This window comes from Perca fluviatilis, chromosome 11 (assembly GCF_010015445.1).
Source record: "Perca fluviatilis chromosome 11, GENO_Pfluv_1.0, whole genome shotgun sequence".
Classification (NCBI taxonomy): domain Eukaryota; kingdom Metazoa; phylum Chordata; class Actinopteri; order Perciformes; family Percidae; genus Perca; species Perca fluviatilis.
In genome coordinates, this window is record NC_053122.1 from 15,112,929 (window position 1) to 15,128,818 (window position 15,890).

Genomic DNA, 15,890 nt, shown 5'->3' on the forward strand with positions numbered 1-15,890 from the left:
GTTGAAACTTGTAGTTATGAAAGTTAAGTTGCACAACTTAATGTAATGTTTATGTATGTTTAACCCATTTAAGCCCAAATTTTTCACAGACATGCAAATATGCAAATCATGTGTTATCAGCCACCCTTTGAAATAATCAAGAATTATAAAAAAAAAAAAACGAAGGAAAGTAGATGAAAAAGTGTGTTTTATCACCGGTCACAATTGTGACCGGTGGGATAATATGCGTATTCTCAATTAAACGTTGCTCAAATTGTTTTTTTATTAAAATAAGGGTATTCTGACAGCAATCACTGAAACAGAATACAAAATACTTACTAAATCAAGAACTTGGGACTTTCCACACTGATACAGTATGAACACTGAGACATTTTGTATTCATTTGAATACAACTTGCAACAGCATTACATGTAGCATAACATGTATTGACACATTTATTTTTAACTAAAATAAAACATTTTAAATTGTACTTGTGCAATATTGTAATGTTGGCATAACATTTTAGTGCAACATTCACTAGAAAATGTACATTACAGTCATGTACTTCATTCACATTGAACATAAAAACTTGAGGAACGATGTACTAGGGGTGGGGGAAAAAATCGATACAGCATAGTATCGCAATATTTTTCGTGGCAATCCTGTATTGATACACAGACGCCAAGTATCGATCTTTTATGATATATGTGTTGGTCTGTTTGTCTGCTTGACAATCACATTTTGCACCAATAAAACTGAAGTGAGATGAACAAACAGAGAAATGGATCTTTTTAGATACAACAGATGTTGACAAAATTTTCCTTTGGGGACATCATTTGAAATTGGGAAAAATCTGAAGTTGGAAAAAAGGTAATACATTGCAATATATCGCAGAATATTGCAATATGTTTTAAATCGCAATAATATTGTATAATGACGTAAGTATCGGGATGGTATCGTGAGGCCTCTGGTGATTCCCACCCCTACAATGTACCCTCTTGAGTATACCATCAAGAAGAGTCCTCATTTATCGTTGACGGATACATCCATTGTATCAGGACAGCCCCGTTTGACATATTCAGCAGCATTTGGGCTGTATACTTTGTATTCAGGAAAGCTAACAGTGGTCGGCCTCTTTGATCGTTTGAACACCCATGGCCCTTCTGGCTGGCCCCTCTGGTGGCTAGAAGACCCGCTAGAAGGTTCGTCAGACCCGCTAGAAGGTTCGTCAGACCCACGATTTTGGCAGTTAGAGGACCTTAAGGTTTTATTGGACTTGCTTCTCTGGCGGTTAGAAGACCTTGAAGGTTCCTCAGACTGGCCATTCTTGCATTCAGAGGACCTTGGAGTGTCTTTAGACTTATTTCTCTGGCGGCTAGGATATCTTGGAGATTTCTCAGAATGGCCAGTCAGTTGGTGTGAGGACGTTGGAGGCTCTTCAGTCTTATTTCTTTGGTGGCTAGAAGAGCTTGGCTCTTCAACAGTAGACGCTGGTGAAGAAGAGATTGGCTCTTCTGGTTGCCGTGACCTAGCATAGAAGCCCTGTACTCTCCATGTTCTGTGGTGACACTTGGTAAGGGAAGGCTGGATGGGGGGAGGGGGGCTCATACTCATACTCAGTTTTGTTCCGGTCATCATCTGTCTCCAATAGTTCAGCATGTGCATTTAAAATCCTGGCTGGCAAATGGCCCATCTCCCCCTCATAGGCCATATCTGACCCATCACTATCACAATCACTTATAATGGCATCTTTCTCATTTTGAGGTATGATTGCAATGTTGCATGCCTTGTCTGGGCCGTCACCTAGATCCAACATGTCAAGGACTTCACTTAAAGTAAATCTAAAATAAAGAAAAAATGTAGGTAAGATACGACAAGACTTTTGTTTGTATAGAAGTATGTTTGCATCTAGATACAACATTCTATCCCACCGGTCACTATTGTGACCGTTAACATATTTACTCATTCTGCAAACACACCAAACACATTTGAATAATTACAAATGTATATATCATAACTAGACAACTTAAAGAGCATGTGTACAAAAAATCTTTTTCCTATGTTTATTTTAACATACTTTACTAACCTATTATTTGGGAGCTTTGAGGCAGCCATCCTCTTCTCAAGGTGCAACCAGGAAGTAAACAGCTCTGGTCACGTGACAATTTAATCAAAACATTTGACACTGCACACATTTCATTGAAAGACTCCATTATTTCAATATTTACTGAAAGAGTGTTGGGAAATTCCCTAGTAACATTTTTAGAGGCTTATAAATATATATTTTTTTTTCGGTCACAATTGTGACCGATGGGTTGAAATGGGTTAATGTATGCCTTAGTTTGAGGTTGATATCATTTGAAAAAAAAAATCTTTAAAAACAATGTAATATGGGACTTAAATGCACTTAATATGTTTAGTTTTTTGAGAGATGATATTGTAAGCAATGTAGGCAATACAAATGTTGCTTTTTTCAAAAAATGTAACCATATATAACCGTATATTATTGCTCTTCAATAAAACAAAAGTATTTCTTATCCGATTACTCGATTAATCGATGGAATAATCGGTAGAATACTTGATTACTAAAATAATTGATAGCTGCAGCCCTAGTTTTGGTTGTTTAAAAATGCAAAAAAAAAAATCCGATTAATCGATCGATTGGGTGCTAGATTAATCGATTACAAAAATAATCGATAGCTGCAGCCCTACTCCAGATCCTGCAGCCGCAGACGGACTCTCGGCAAACGCAGTGGAACTTCGTGGAAGATCCTGCCGATCACCACTCTGTCTTTGGCCGGTCCCATATGAATCAGCAGGGACCGGCGCAGCAGCGAGGCGAAGCGGTGTTCCTGCCCGGGGAAAGAGACGCTGCCGCTGGGTCACGGAACTCTCCACCTCCCGCTGCCGCCGGAGCTCAGATTGCAAGTCTAACGGTAGGTTTCCACACAGCGAAATTTCGCTTTGCTCTCATTGAGGTTGAATGGAGACGAAATTCGCCCTGATTGAGCGAGATGAGAGCGAATCGCCGAGGGGAGCGAAATAAAATTGACGAAAGTTTAACTTTATTCAAATGAGGACCACTCGAGAACCAATCAGTTCCGCGTGTTTGTGTTTGGAGGCGGGAGTTACAAAAAAAGTCTGACCAAGATGGCGGAGGTCATCAGCGCAGTATCATGAAAATTTTGATGTGATTAAAATGTTTCTACACGAACATCGGTACTTCGATCAACACGAATTGTGTTTTATATGACACACAAACTTAATTAGGGCACATACACCACTAAATAGATCACTGTATATGTTAGTTTAAACACTCGAACTTTTCAGCTAGCCGACTAATCGCTAGCATGTTCGGACATTGGATTTCATTGTAGCCTAGCCAGGTAGCTAGCTAGCTAGGCTACTTGTGCATTTGTTTGATTACATGTTTTATTGGCAAACATTGACGCTTGTAGCAACACGGATTGTTGTTTATATGTCACACGAACTTAAACAGGGCGAACACACACCACCAAATAGACCACTGGAGATAGTTTAAACACTCAAAATGATTCAGCTAGCCGACAGGTCACCCGCTAGCATGTTCGGACATTGCATTTCATTGTAAGCATAGCAAGGCAGCTAGGCTACATAGCCAGGTTACCAGAGCATTTATGAGCTAACATTTTACCGATGGTTTGCTGCTGTGCATTTTTACCGCCCTGTCTTCTGACAGCCCGGGACATTTAAAAAAAATTTGCGGTCTTGCGTGTTGTTTTCGCGACCACGCCCCCCGAGGCAAACTTTCGCTGGCCGAAATTCGCGAGGTGTTACGCTGTGTGGAACCCTACCGTAAGGCGGCACATATATCATAAAACTCATTCTCACCTGTGAACTGTTATGAAGATATATAGAGAGTTGAATTATCAGTGAGGATCAAATTTTATTGGACTTCAATTACAAACGAATAAATTCAATTTCAAATTATACTATTCAGATTCAGTTTTTCAATGCAATTATTCAAATTAAACAATACCATTTCAAATTATATGATTCAAATTCAGTTTTTCAATGCAATAATTCAAGTTTAGCAATTCAAATTCAAATATAAATGATTCAAATTCAGTTTCTGGTGGCACATATTTCAGCCCATAGGACAGGCCTTAATAAAGTCTTTAACTGGAATTTTAACAGATTCTTTCTAGATTGTGTCTGCAGTTTTTATGTCCAAATAGCCCCAAATTAATCCAAATTATCCATGGCTGCTTTCTCTGTTCAGGGTCACAGGTGGCTGGAGGCGTTCCCAAGTGGGGTACAGTCTGCCACAGGCCTAATAACTTACAATAATCAAACATTTCACATCTGATTTTATTGATCATCGTGACACAACATTTGAGAAGAGAATCACCAGTTTCAGTATGTAAAGATGGACTGTTTGGATATTTAACTATCCAACAATTGTGAACAACTGCCCCATTAACAAAATGTTACCAGCAAATGATTGCTGTTTACTGGATAAACAACTTTGATTCATACATTTATCAAACATTGTTCTCAATTACTTTTCTGCCAGTCAACAGATCCCTTTAAAAAAAGTTTTGTCTCTAGCGTTGGGCATCGTTTTAATTCTTTCTTTTTTTTTAACGGAAAGAACATCTAGATGTAAAAGGTGGGGAAGACATTCAGGAAATCGTCAGAGGTCGGACTCAAACCGTGGACCTTCAGCGTCGAGGCATACACCTCCATATATGTGCACCTGCTCTACCAACTGAGCTAACCCGACCACAGGGCATTGTTTTAATTCTAAAGCCAATGCCGATTCTTCCTTTCAATTCTGGTTCTTATTGAGTCTCGGTTCCGATTCTTTGAGGGGTGGAGTTGAAACAGGTCACATGCTTATTTTACAGACAAGAGGAACATTTTATTTTGATTCAACGGTGATTTACAGTTTTACTGGGCTTTTTCAACATATAACAAAGCCACACTTTAGAGCGGTGCTTACTGTGCTCCATGGCTGCAACACAGGCAAGCGCCTGGAAGTACATTTTGAACCGATGATTGGATTCGAAACCAACTTTTGCAAACGATTCCAATAAAGAAACTGTGGTGTAATTGGTAGTGATGGTGCAATGCTGTGTGATGAGGAATCCGCTGACACTGTTTCTTTATGGAGCTAAATCGGGGCCAAATGTTTTGTTAATTTGAAAAAAATATATATAGTTGAAAAACTAAAGCTTGAAATTGAAAATTTAAGTTTTGGTCGAAACTTGGAAAAAATAAAACCATGTATTCAAACTAAAAATAAGTGTACCAATTTTTCTTTCAGTTTGAATAAAATTTAGATTCAATTCTGGAATTATTTTGAATAAATTATAAATTTTCATTTTTCACTTTTATATTTCTTTTCAGTTTCACATTTCATGTTTTCAGATTCAAAACTTATTTTTTTTACGGCTTCAAATCTTTTTTTCGGTTTCAAATCTTTTTTTTCGGTTTCAGATCTGTTTTTCACTTTCAGATCTTTTTTTTCGGTTTCAGACTTTTGGCCCTGATTTTGCGTAGGGGGCGTGGCTTCAACTCAGAGGGGCGTGGCATTATGAGTGACAGCCTAACAAAGAAGGCAGAAGACTCCTCTGTCATGTTGCCTTCAGGAAATGGTGTTACTGTGAGAACTATGACTGAATGCTTTCTATCCACTATATACATGTGCTTTGTACTTAACAAACTGATACCAGTGACAAAGTTCCATTTAAAAAAATTGTTTTGGACAACACATGGTACCAATTACACTATAAGAGCAATAAACTGTGCCAGATTGTGCAGTTCAGCAGGAACAATGACTTCTCCCACTTCCATGTACGACTTATAGCACCACAGTATTCACTCGGCAGTCAGCATAGCGTCTGCTCCGCCAAGGCAACCTGCTTACGTACAGGTAGGACATGTGAAAGATATTAGCCTTTTTGAATAGATACTTTGGGACATTATCCCCGCAGTGGCATTTTTTTGTCATTAACACATAAAGGGAAAATAGGTGGACAGCTGGAAATGAAGGATCACTAGCACTAAAGTTAGCATTAACTAACGTTAGCTTCACACTAGCTGATGTTTTTACACTAATTTCAGTGTCCAGCTCAAGTTTTTTGACTTTAACGTGTAGTGCTCTTTGTTAACCTATGTTTGTCATAATGACCATAACTCGACAGTGGCTGCCTGCAGCCGTACAGAGCCTTATAAATGTAAAACATTATAAGATAACTAACATTGCTAAGTTAATAGTGTTACCTTTTCATGGTTAGTTTAAACAGCATCCTGGTCTGCTTTGTTAATCAATCAATCAAAGCTTTTATTACGGACAAACACGGTCCAGAAAACAGACCGTAGACCTACAAATACAAAAAGACAAGTTAGTGTATTCTGATACAGTTAGGCTGTGGTAGAAGCCTTCAAAGTTTGCCCACTTTTAAATGGAACTTTGTCACTGGTATCAGTTTGTTAAGTAAAAAGCACATATATATAGTGGATAGAAAGCATTCAGTCATAGTTCTCACAGTAACACCATTTCCTGAAGGCAACATGACAGAGGAGTCTTCTGCCTTCTTTGTTAGGCTGTCACTCATAATGCCACGCCCCTCTGAGTTGAAGCCACACCCCCTACGCAAAATCAGGGCCAAAAGTCTGAAACCGAAAAAAAATGATCTGAAAGTGAAAAACAGATCTGAAACTGAAAAAAAAAGATTTGAAACTGAAAAAAAAAGATTTGAAGCCGTAAAAAAAATAAGTTTTGAATCTGAAAACATGAAATGTGGAACTGAAAAGAAATATAAAAGTGAAAAATGAAAATTTATTCTAAATAATTCCAGAATTGAATCTAAATTTTATTCAAACTGAAAGAAAAATTGGTACACTTATTTTTAGTTTGAATACATGGTTTTATTTTTTCCAAGTTTTGACCAAAACTTAAATTTTCAATTTCAAGCTTTAGTTTTTCAACTATATATATTTTTTTCAAATTAACAAAACATTTGGCCCTGATTTAGCTCCATATTTCTTGATTATAAAGGTTTATTTACATCAAAGAAATTAGCATCATGTACAAGCTCTGCAGAGCTCGGAGAGGACCGGTTTTCCCAATTCTCCAGTGGTCACTCTGGCTTTCTTTGTTTGAACATGGTATATCTATTCTTCATAACTTAGGGTGGGCTCGATAACTGACCAATGGCTTCAAGCCAACTGGCCTTCTTTTCAACATCGTGGGGGCACCATTGATAATACCTTCCAGATGTGTCCAGAGAGGTGTCCTCTGAAAGTAGGGCAAGGTTCATCATGCCATCTTTGTTACCAAAAACTTAAGACAAGTTTATAAAAAGTCTGTTAGAAGTCCAGATACTACAAAACAATTCCAGTGGAATCATAATTTTTTAAACAATTCCAAGTTGCAACCGGTTCTCGATGCCCAATCCTACTTATGAAAATGGCAAACACTTAAAACACAAGTTATTCTGTTCCTCCAAAAGCTCCAACCATCAGCGAGAACCGAAGATCCTTTCACATCTGCTTTTGGAAAACATGAGTTTTTAATTTCTTTCACTGAATAAAGGAACAGCCTTAGGTTTTAATAACATTTAAAATTTGTGTTTTCATCTCATTTATTGGTACAAAAATGCTCCCACAACTGTCTTTTTTCAGTTTGATAGATATTTTATTTCAGTTAAAACAAAAAAAAAAAACTGCTTAGATCCACACATTTTTCTTCTTTTTGTATGTGTCACACAATATAATTATTTTGTTGACAATGAGGTATGAATTACCTGAGATCAGGCTGAACATCAAAGAAGTTATCCCATGCTGCACCATTATAGTTTTTGTCTTAAATGTAATAATGTCACATGGAGGAAAATAATTGCCCTCTATATTGAAGTGTGAATACATTTTAGTGGTGAATATTTTAGCTTCTGTTCTTATTAGAAGACTGTTCAAGGCCCACTGTTTGGCTGAGGAGCGTCAGTGTGTGTGATCAGAGTTAGAGATGTTCTGCACAGAGGAAGCTGAATCCAGTCCCAGCAGCGTGCCCAGGTAGGACTGCTCTCGGGGGTCCAGCATCTGATCGGCCCTGACAGGGTGGACAATGTTGGCGGGCTGGGGGGTTAGGGTGTACTTTTCTAAGAATGCCAGGTCTGTCGCAGCCTGGTAGCGAGAGTTCTGCTGCTGTCCTTCAGCCTGCATGCTCACAACGCTGTGAGTCTGGGAGGAGAGAGACGCGGCCCTGTGAGCATTCAGGTCTCCCTGCGCTCCTCCTGCCATTTGGACAGGAACTAAAGTAACAGGCACGCAGACGTTCGTAGGACGGGGGGGGCTCTGGAGGGCTGACTTAGGTTCCGCGCGGTATACCTTAGAGGGCTCCTCAAAAGGAATGGAGACTATTTTGATTTCGCCGAGTGTGCCGAGGGGCTGCTCAGTACACCGGGTGCTGTGCACGTGGTCAACATGGTACTTGAGCTTGTCTTTTCTTTTAAAGGTGGCGCTGCAGTGGGGGCAGTTAAAAGGACGAGCGTCTGAGTGAATCACCATGTGCTTTGTCAAGGTCTTCTTGATCCGAAATGTCTGGTTGCACTCGGGACATCTGTGGGGTTTCTCACCTGTCACATTACCACAAGAGAACATAAAAAAAAATACATTTAGATAGCCATTTCTATTGCACCCTCGTTTTTTTAAGAATAATAATTGACCGTTTTGATGTGTTGAACTGTTCTACCAAGGATTAGTAAGAGTTATGAGAAAGAGCTCTATCCTGCCCGGTATTTGGTTTGGGGAATTTTACACTCCAGCAACCTCAGCCAAACTAACCATATCAATTACATAGCAATAAGTTTGTTAAACATATTATCAAATTATTTTCTTCTATAAATTTGAAGCAATTTTTACTGTTTTTAAAAAAAGATGTCTAACCACTCTGTTGCTTGTCCAAGTATGTTTTTATATTGTAAGCATTTTTTGACAGGGACAGTGCATATTAATAACATTTCTGAAAATATGCCAGAGTAAGCCAGAAAGGCTAGTTTTCCCTGGGCAGGCAATAGCACAGATGTTAAGAATAAAAGCATTGAAAACAACTATTTGCCTCTTAAAAGCATCCAACTACAACTTTTCTGTTCTCATAAACATTTTCAAGCAAATATATTCATTGACTTCTGTTTCCTCACCTGAGTGGGTCCTGAAGTGCATTTCTAGACTGGACTTTCCTTTAAATTCTTTCTTGCAGACCTCACACTGATGCACAGCGGTTTTATACCTGTTGACAGAGTCCTTATTAACAGAGACCAAAACCAAGAACACAAAAGGAGGCTAAGGGAAATATTACCATTTTTACAACATTACTAGAAGAAAAAAAAAAAAGTGTGACTGTGATTTGAAAGATAACATACTTCTGCCAAACTTTCTCTCCCAAATGAATGCTTTTGTAGTGGACCGTCAGATGATCATGGCGCCTGAAGCACTTGCCACATTCTTCACATTGGTGTGCTTTCTCACCTGTAATAAACATGGGTTACGTTAAAGTAAATACAGACTGGAGACAGTGAAAAACAGTAACAGTATTTTCCACTGTACTGTAACAAGAAAAAATGTTATGTGTGAATGACACAAAGCAAGACACTGCCATGAAAGAAGATGCCAAAAAAAAAAGACACCGGAGAATCAACTGCTGTTTGTCTCATACCGTACCAGAGTGTATTTTCTGATGTTTGGTCAGGTGATCGTGGCGTATAAAGGTTTTCCCACATTCATCACACTCATAGCGCTTGTCGTCATGGTGGACTCTCAGGTGTAACCTGTCCACGGAAAAGTGTGTTCATTATATTTAACTTTTAATTTAAAAACAGAGTTTAAAAATGTTCACAACCACATTCTCAATTGTCAGCGTGCCGACCTGTAGGAGCTGCCATGACGGAAACTTTGGCCACAGATACTACAGAGGTGAGGCTTCTCCCCACTGTGGATCCTCAAATGCTCTCTCAAGGTTGTCCTATAAGGAGTAAAACACGCCTCTCAATAAAGCAGCACAGTTTCAGTTCTTCAGTTAAGCATGTCAAAATAAGTTGTGGAAATAAGGCAAATTTGGGGGATGTACCTTTCCCTTACAGATTTCCCACAAACAAAGCAGGTCCACTTTCTTTTGCCGCCATGTGTGCACTCAATGTGTCTCTTTCGGTTGCCTGTGTCATTAAACTGTCGGCCACAAATCTCACAGGGAAAGGGACCTGGAAATGAGAAAGGATTCTTCAGATGCATCGATTGGCACACAGTCAATCACACAACAGTGACATTTTAAGGTTATATAGGTAAGAGAGATTTTCTCTATTTTAATATTTCATTTTTAAGAGTTGTTCAAATATAATAATGCATTGTTTAAAAGCTTTTCTAATAGCAAAAGTTAAGGTTTCTTTTTAACCCTAAGAGCTTAAGAATTTATTTTTTACTGTAGAATTCTCACCTAAGTGGTACTTTTCTTGGTGTTTCAGCCTGGCAAACCTGGACTTGAAGAATTCATCACAGAAGGAGCATTTAAAAGGCCGGTCCTGGGTGTGCAGGATCATGTGCTCCTGCAGATGAGGCCTGCGGGTGAAGGTCTTCAGACAAATCTGGTACAGGAGGTTCAAAGGTTACAGATTGTTCAAATCAAAATATGCTCTTACGTTGAATTACTCTTTATTAATTGCAAAAATGCATTTATTCATCATCATGAGCTACTTGAAGTGCTCATATTTAGAGGTTATACCAGAATAGGTTTACAATGGTTTAATTTTCAAAAAACACTATATATTTGTTGTACTGCACATTGCTGATGCTCCTCTTTTCACCTCTGTGTCACAGAGTGAGGTATCTCACTTCTGTTCCATCTTTGTTGGGAGTCGCACATGCGCAGTAGCTGGGTAAGGACTACTAGCCAGTCAGAGTATGAGTTCGTGCCACGCTAGCAGCTAGGTGAGCATTATAACTTGTGTTACAAAGTGACGCACGTTGGTCTCTGAAGTAAAGGCTGGACTACAATAGAGCTGTTTGGAGCAGTTTGTGAACAGTGTTTTCTGTGAGAGATGGTAAGTCCCTTTGGGGTGGACTTTGGGCTTTTTCACTTTGTAAACCTATAACGTGCACAAAACGATATATAGCACAATAAAGGAAAGTGAAAAAGCCAAAAAGCAGAATATGAGCACTTTCAGATCAGTTCACATATTCAGGCAATAATATGACTGAAACCAATTCTTACAGCACATTTCCAGCCTTCACTCTTCCTCTTCCTCTTGGTAAGAAACTCTTGGATGTGGTCTGGATGAAACCTGGCAGGACAGTGAAAATACATGACGTCATCACACAATATGACTGTAGCTACCACAGCTGTTGTCATCATAGAGATCGATTGTGGAGTTAGCTCTACAAAATGTATTTCCTTTTTTCCCTAAAACTTACACATAACACAGTCGGAATTAACACATACAGTATTCTACCAAAGTTCACCAGACTAGGCTAAGTGTCCTCCAAATCATCCTTTTTTTACTGACATTTTATATTCATACAAACTTAAGTGAAGGTGTAAAATTGTAGATTTTTAGCAATGCTAACAGGATTCTAGGGATGCCAATGTCAGCTGGCCATATCTGAACAACTACTGAACAGACTACCATGACATATAGGCTAGTACAGGGCATTCATTTTCCCTACAGGATGAATTGTAATAATTTTGGTGAACTTTGTCTCTAGGGCTATAATCAGATAAAAAAAATGTAATTGTAGTAATTACATGTAGCTATGTTTCAAAAATTTCTAACTTTTTTGACTTCCTTAACTCTGCCAGCAAAATATTATAACAAGGCAATTAAAATGGCACGACAGCTATGCAGAACTAAGATTAGCTTTTATTAGATATAGGGTCGTTTTCAAATCAACAACAATGATGGTCAGCTAGCAAGATACTACAGATAGCTAACCAGGAAGATAATATTATCTAGACACCAAATTTAATTGTACCATCAGATGCCCAGTTGTACATTCTGCCCTCTGAGAATATTTTAATTATCCTAATATTATGATGATTATATATTTCACTGTGTAGTCTGGCATGGCTGACTTTGTGAACCAAAGGTAAACTTAATAACCAAAGCAAACTACAACAGTAAGGTAGATTGTTCTTCACCACAACACCGAGCAGCATGGGTGTTGTGTTACCCAAGTGTCTCACCTTCTGACATGCTTGGCCAGGGTTTTCTTGCTGGCATGGAGTTTGTTACAGAAGGGGCATTTGTGCTCCTTCTTCTGGACGGGTGCATCGCTGGTGTGCTTCTTCTTGTGTACAGTCAGGTTGGACTTGGTGGAGTAGCGCTGAAGGCAGATGTCACACTGGAATGGTTTCTCTCCTGTGTGCACTCTGGTGTGACTCTCATACTTCCCTATAAAATGCAGGAAATGTGCACAGGTTAATATATAGTATCAGTACTGGTAAATTAGGATGGGCATTTTTCCCTATTTTCTGACAATTTATAGACCAAATGATGAATCAGTTATTTGAAAATAATACACAGTCATCAATAATAATAATAACAAACTTTTTTTTTTTTTTTTTTTTTTTAAATTGCAGCGCTACCCCATAACCATGTAATAAAGCATTTATTATTTTAGTAAGAGTAAGAAAGATACTTAATAGAGACAATTCTTGGGTTTAACATCTCAGTCTGGCATGGTACGCTATGGCTGATTGAGTAATACTAGTAATAATTACTAGTGGAACTACCCTTCCACAGTAACAACAACTACTGTACTAACCCAGCTACTAAGCGATAACATCAATGAGAACACTAATAGTCTAGACATTACTCCATGGTTCCCACCTGCACGGTCAAAGGTCTTGTCACATTTGGGGCACTTGAGAATCTTCTTGCTGGAGGTTTGGATGATGACTGGAGCCAGCCCCTCAGGGTACACTGGACCCTGGGTAGAGCTTCCTGCTGCTGGCACATGCACTTCCACCTGTCCATCAGCCTGGTGCTCTGCCCTTTCTACATCAGAACCCTGCTGACCTGCGCTCTCGTCTGCTGCGCAAACCTCAACAACTTTCCTCTGGGCAACCACATCCTCATTCATGTCTCCTTCATCCTCCTCCTCCTCCTCGTCCACTACGTCTTCCCCCTGAGCTGGTTTAGATGTCTTGTTCGCGGCCAGTTTGGGAGCTTGGTTTTCCACAACCACCTTTTCCGCTTCTTCTATTTCTTCATCTTGCTCTCTTGGTGATACAGTCCTTTGTTTCTCCTCAGGAGTGTTGTCTCTTACATTGTCTCTCTGATACTTGGTGGGTGTTCTCCTCCTGCGAGCTGATCTCCGCGTGGTAGCAGTCCTCTCAGCTTCGGTCTTCCCTTTCTCAGTTGAGATTTCCTGCTGTGCATTAGTGTGACTCTCAGCCAAGTGGTTCTGCAGGGAGTTTGCACTGCTAAACTGGCGACTGCACATGGTGCACCGAACATCACCTAGGCTCTGGATGTCTTCGTCACCTGCTGGCGAGTCACTGGAGGTCATTTCCACCTCAGGAGACTCTCTTATCTCATCCTGTGACTGGATCACACGTACTGGGTTGTTGTGGTGTCCTTCTTCAGACAGCAACTTAAGTATATCCATCATGTCCAGGAATCGGGCCGCTTCAGTTAGAGCTGGAAGCTCCGTCTCTGGGACAATGCACTCAGAGGTGTACAAAAAGCCAAGCAGGTGCTGGAAAACAGAGTCCTCCACATGGTCCAGAGTCACATGCGCTGTAGCAGGGTTCTTGGACAGCTCAGCGTGGAAGTAGCTGCTGCCATGGGCCAACACCACCTTGTGGGCACGGTAGAGTTTCCCGCCCACAGACACAGACACATCACAGAACCTCTGTCGAGTCCGATCCTCATTCAAGAATTTGAGGAGGTTGTGACAGTGCTGAGACATAGCCATGTGCCTGATTGGGGAGGTTGATTCTGGGACAGTTTCAGAGTTTGCTTGGGCATTGGAGCTCAGCAGAGTGCTCGGCTCTGTAACACATCCATTGCTGGCACTGGCCTGCCTGCTGCGTTTGGGACGCAGCGGATTACAAGGCTTTTTCTTCATTAGTGAGCCTGGTGGGCGACCATGAATCACTCCTGAAAACCAGAGGAATACAAACAGTGCTGAGTGCAACTCTCAACGACTGGGCTTTCATTTAGATTTGATAGCACTGCTAGACAAATGGCTTAGCATGTAAATATACCTGACTTTAACAACACAACAATAGTAACAGCATGAAGCTAACGTGAATAGTACATTGTGGTGAAAAGTTACCATACATGTGAAAATTGTGCATTAAAAAGAGCGATAACGACTTATTCCAAACATTTGAGGTATATTTTTCTCATTTGTTAAAACAAAGGAGAGAGAATAGCTAACTGTTATCAACACTGTGCTCAATAGACTACACAGGCCTGACGGAGATGTGAACTTAAGCTAGTAACCGTTCTGCTATCCTGACGTTCAAGCGGTCAAGACGGTTACATCTGCAATTTGGCTTTCCACCTCAAGGACCCCTAATATCCTATAGAGCCTGACGGACGGGCCCCCCTCCGAGGAGAGTGTTGACAAACGACCCTCAAGGCTACCCCGGAAATTGAGGTCTATATCGGGACGTTTTAAAAACAAGTCTTACCTTAGAGATACGGGCCGCGTTTACAAAGCACTGTACACTCCAGCTGACACACGTATCGTTACTGTAGAAAAAAACCCATAGACAGTTAAAGAATTAAATAAACGGAGGAATAATAATTCCCTGAGTATCTGTAACGCCCATCTTCCCATCCTCCAGAAATGTCGGACACCGTAACAAACCGTTCGTCCATTGGCTGTTTTCGGCTTTTGTCCTCTAAAGCTCTCGTGGAGTAAACAAAAGTAAAAAATATATATATATATATATAAACCGCGTGAGAAAAATAAACGTTGATACCTTTGTTAATGCATTTTCTATGTAACGCATTAAAAGTCAAACACCAATCAAACTATGAGGACGTGTTTGTCGTGCATTACACACGGAAGGGTTCACGAGACAAGGGTATCATGGGTAATGTAGTTTGAAAGCTAATTTTCTCCCATGACCCTCAGTCTTTTACAGTGGTGGAAAGTTTGAACATGTGTGCATATACACCAGCTATATTTGCATACACAATATTACACACACATACTTCCAAAATAAACATGTGCTCTAATATAATGATAACATTGCACTTTATTTAATAGTTTTTAATATATTGGATCATGGCCCCAAATTCTGGGCCATAACACACTGTGGGTGCCATTGTCAAATCTGAGCCAGAACAAGTAATTGTAAAAGAAACCGTACTAACGAGCCAATTGCATGCTCTTGGGGCTCTTCAGGGAAATTACTAGTGATGATGTCAGTGCTGTTGTAATGACAGAGATATTCCCAGATTAGAACCACCAGTTTGCTTCTTTCAAAGACTCGGCCTCAGCCCTACCTGCTGCAGCCAAATAGTACTCAACTGAGGACACGCTCTGTAGTACACGTGTGTTTGCATGTGCATACCGGTATGTGCATTTTATATTTATTACCATGTTTCAGGGTGTGTATTTATAGCTGAATTTTGGCAATATTTCCTTCTACAGAAGACTAAAGTTGTAACAAAGAGAAACTAAATTTCTGTTTGTGCCTCTGCTCAGATAAACTTCATCATCTCTAACATTCCATTGTTTTCACCAGGTGTGCCTCATGACACTTATATAAGCATACATCAGACTTCTGTCTAGGGAGGAATTTTTGAGTTACTCAAATTAGTCTCCTGGTTGAACCCCTCCCTTCACCAACACATTTAATGTATAATACATTGTAAGTGCATTAGCCTAATCCCTCCTATCTGACTTGCACCGCT

General features: G+C 39.8%; 1 protein-coding gene across 3 annotated transcripts; it reads right to left on the reverse strand.

The window, feature by feature from the left end:
- Positions 1-7,654: 7,654 nt before the first annotated feature.
- Positions 7,655-15,037, reverse strand: zbtb41 (zinc finger and BTB domain containing 41). Of its 3 annotated transcripts, none has more exons than XM_039815956.1 (12): positions 14,951-15,037; positions 14,657-14,717; positions 12,843-14,117; positions 12,197-12,404; positions 11,228-11,297; positions 10,454-10,601; positions 10,091-10,220; positions 9,890-9,985; positions 9,685-9,791; positions 9,387-9,492; positions 9,165-9,253; positions 7,655-8,600 (listed from the first exon to the last, which is right to left on the reverse strand). In XM_039815956.1, the coding sequence occupies exons 3-12, from the start codon at positions 14,083-14,085 to the stop codon at positions 7,966-7,968; spliced, it is 2,832 nt and encodes a 943-aa protein (XP_039671890.1). In that variant the 5' UTR covers positions 14,086-14,117; positions 14,657-14,717; positions 14,951-15,037; the 3' UTR covers positions 7,655-7,965. The 3 variants fall into 3 exon arrangements, with proteins under 3 accessions (XP_039671890.1, XP_039671889.1, XP_039671888.1); XM_039815955.1 differs by having other exon boundaries at positions 14,836-15,030; XM_039815954.1 differs by having other exon boundaries at positions 14,657-15,030.
- Between the last annotated feature and the right edge of the window lie 853 nt (positions 15,038-15,890).

Excerpts from the sequence above, each read along its gene's own strand:
- zbtb41 (XM_039815956.1), bottom strand. The coding sequence starts at position 14,085 with ATGAAGAAAAAGCCTTGTAATCCGCTGCGTCCCAAACGCAGCAGGCAG. Across the intron at positions 9,986-10,090 it reads GGGAAATCTGTAAGGGAAAG|GACAACCTTGAGAGAGCATT; the intron begins GTACATCCCCCA and ends TACTCCTTATAG. Across the intron at positions 8,601-9,164 it reads GCACTTCAGGACCCACTCAG|GTGAGAAACCCCACAGATGT; the intron begins GTGAGGAAACAG and ends GTAATGTGACAG.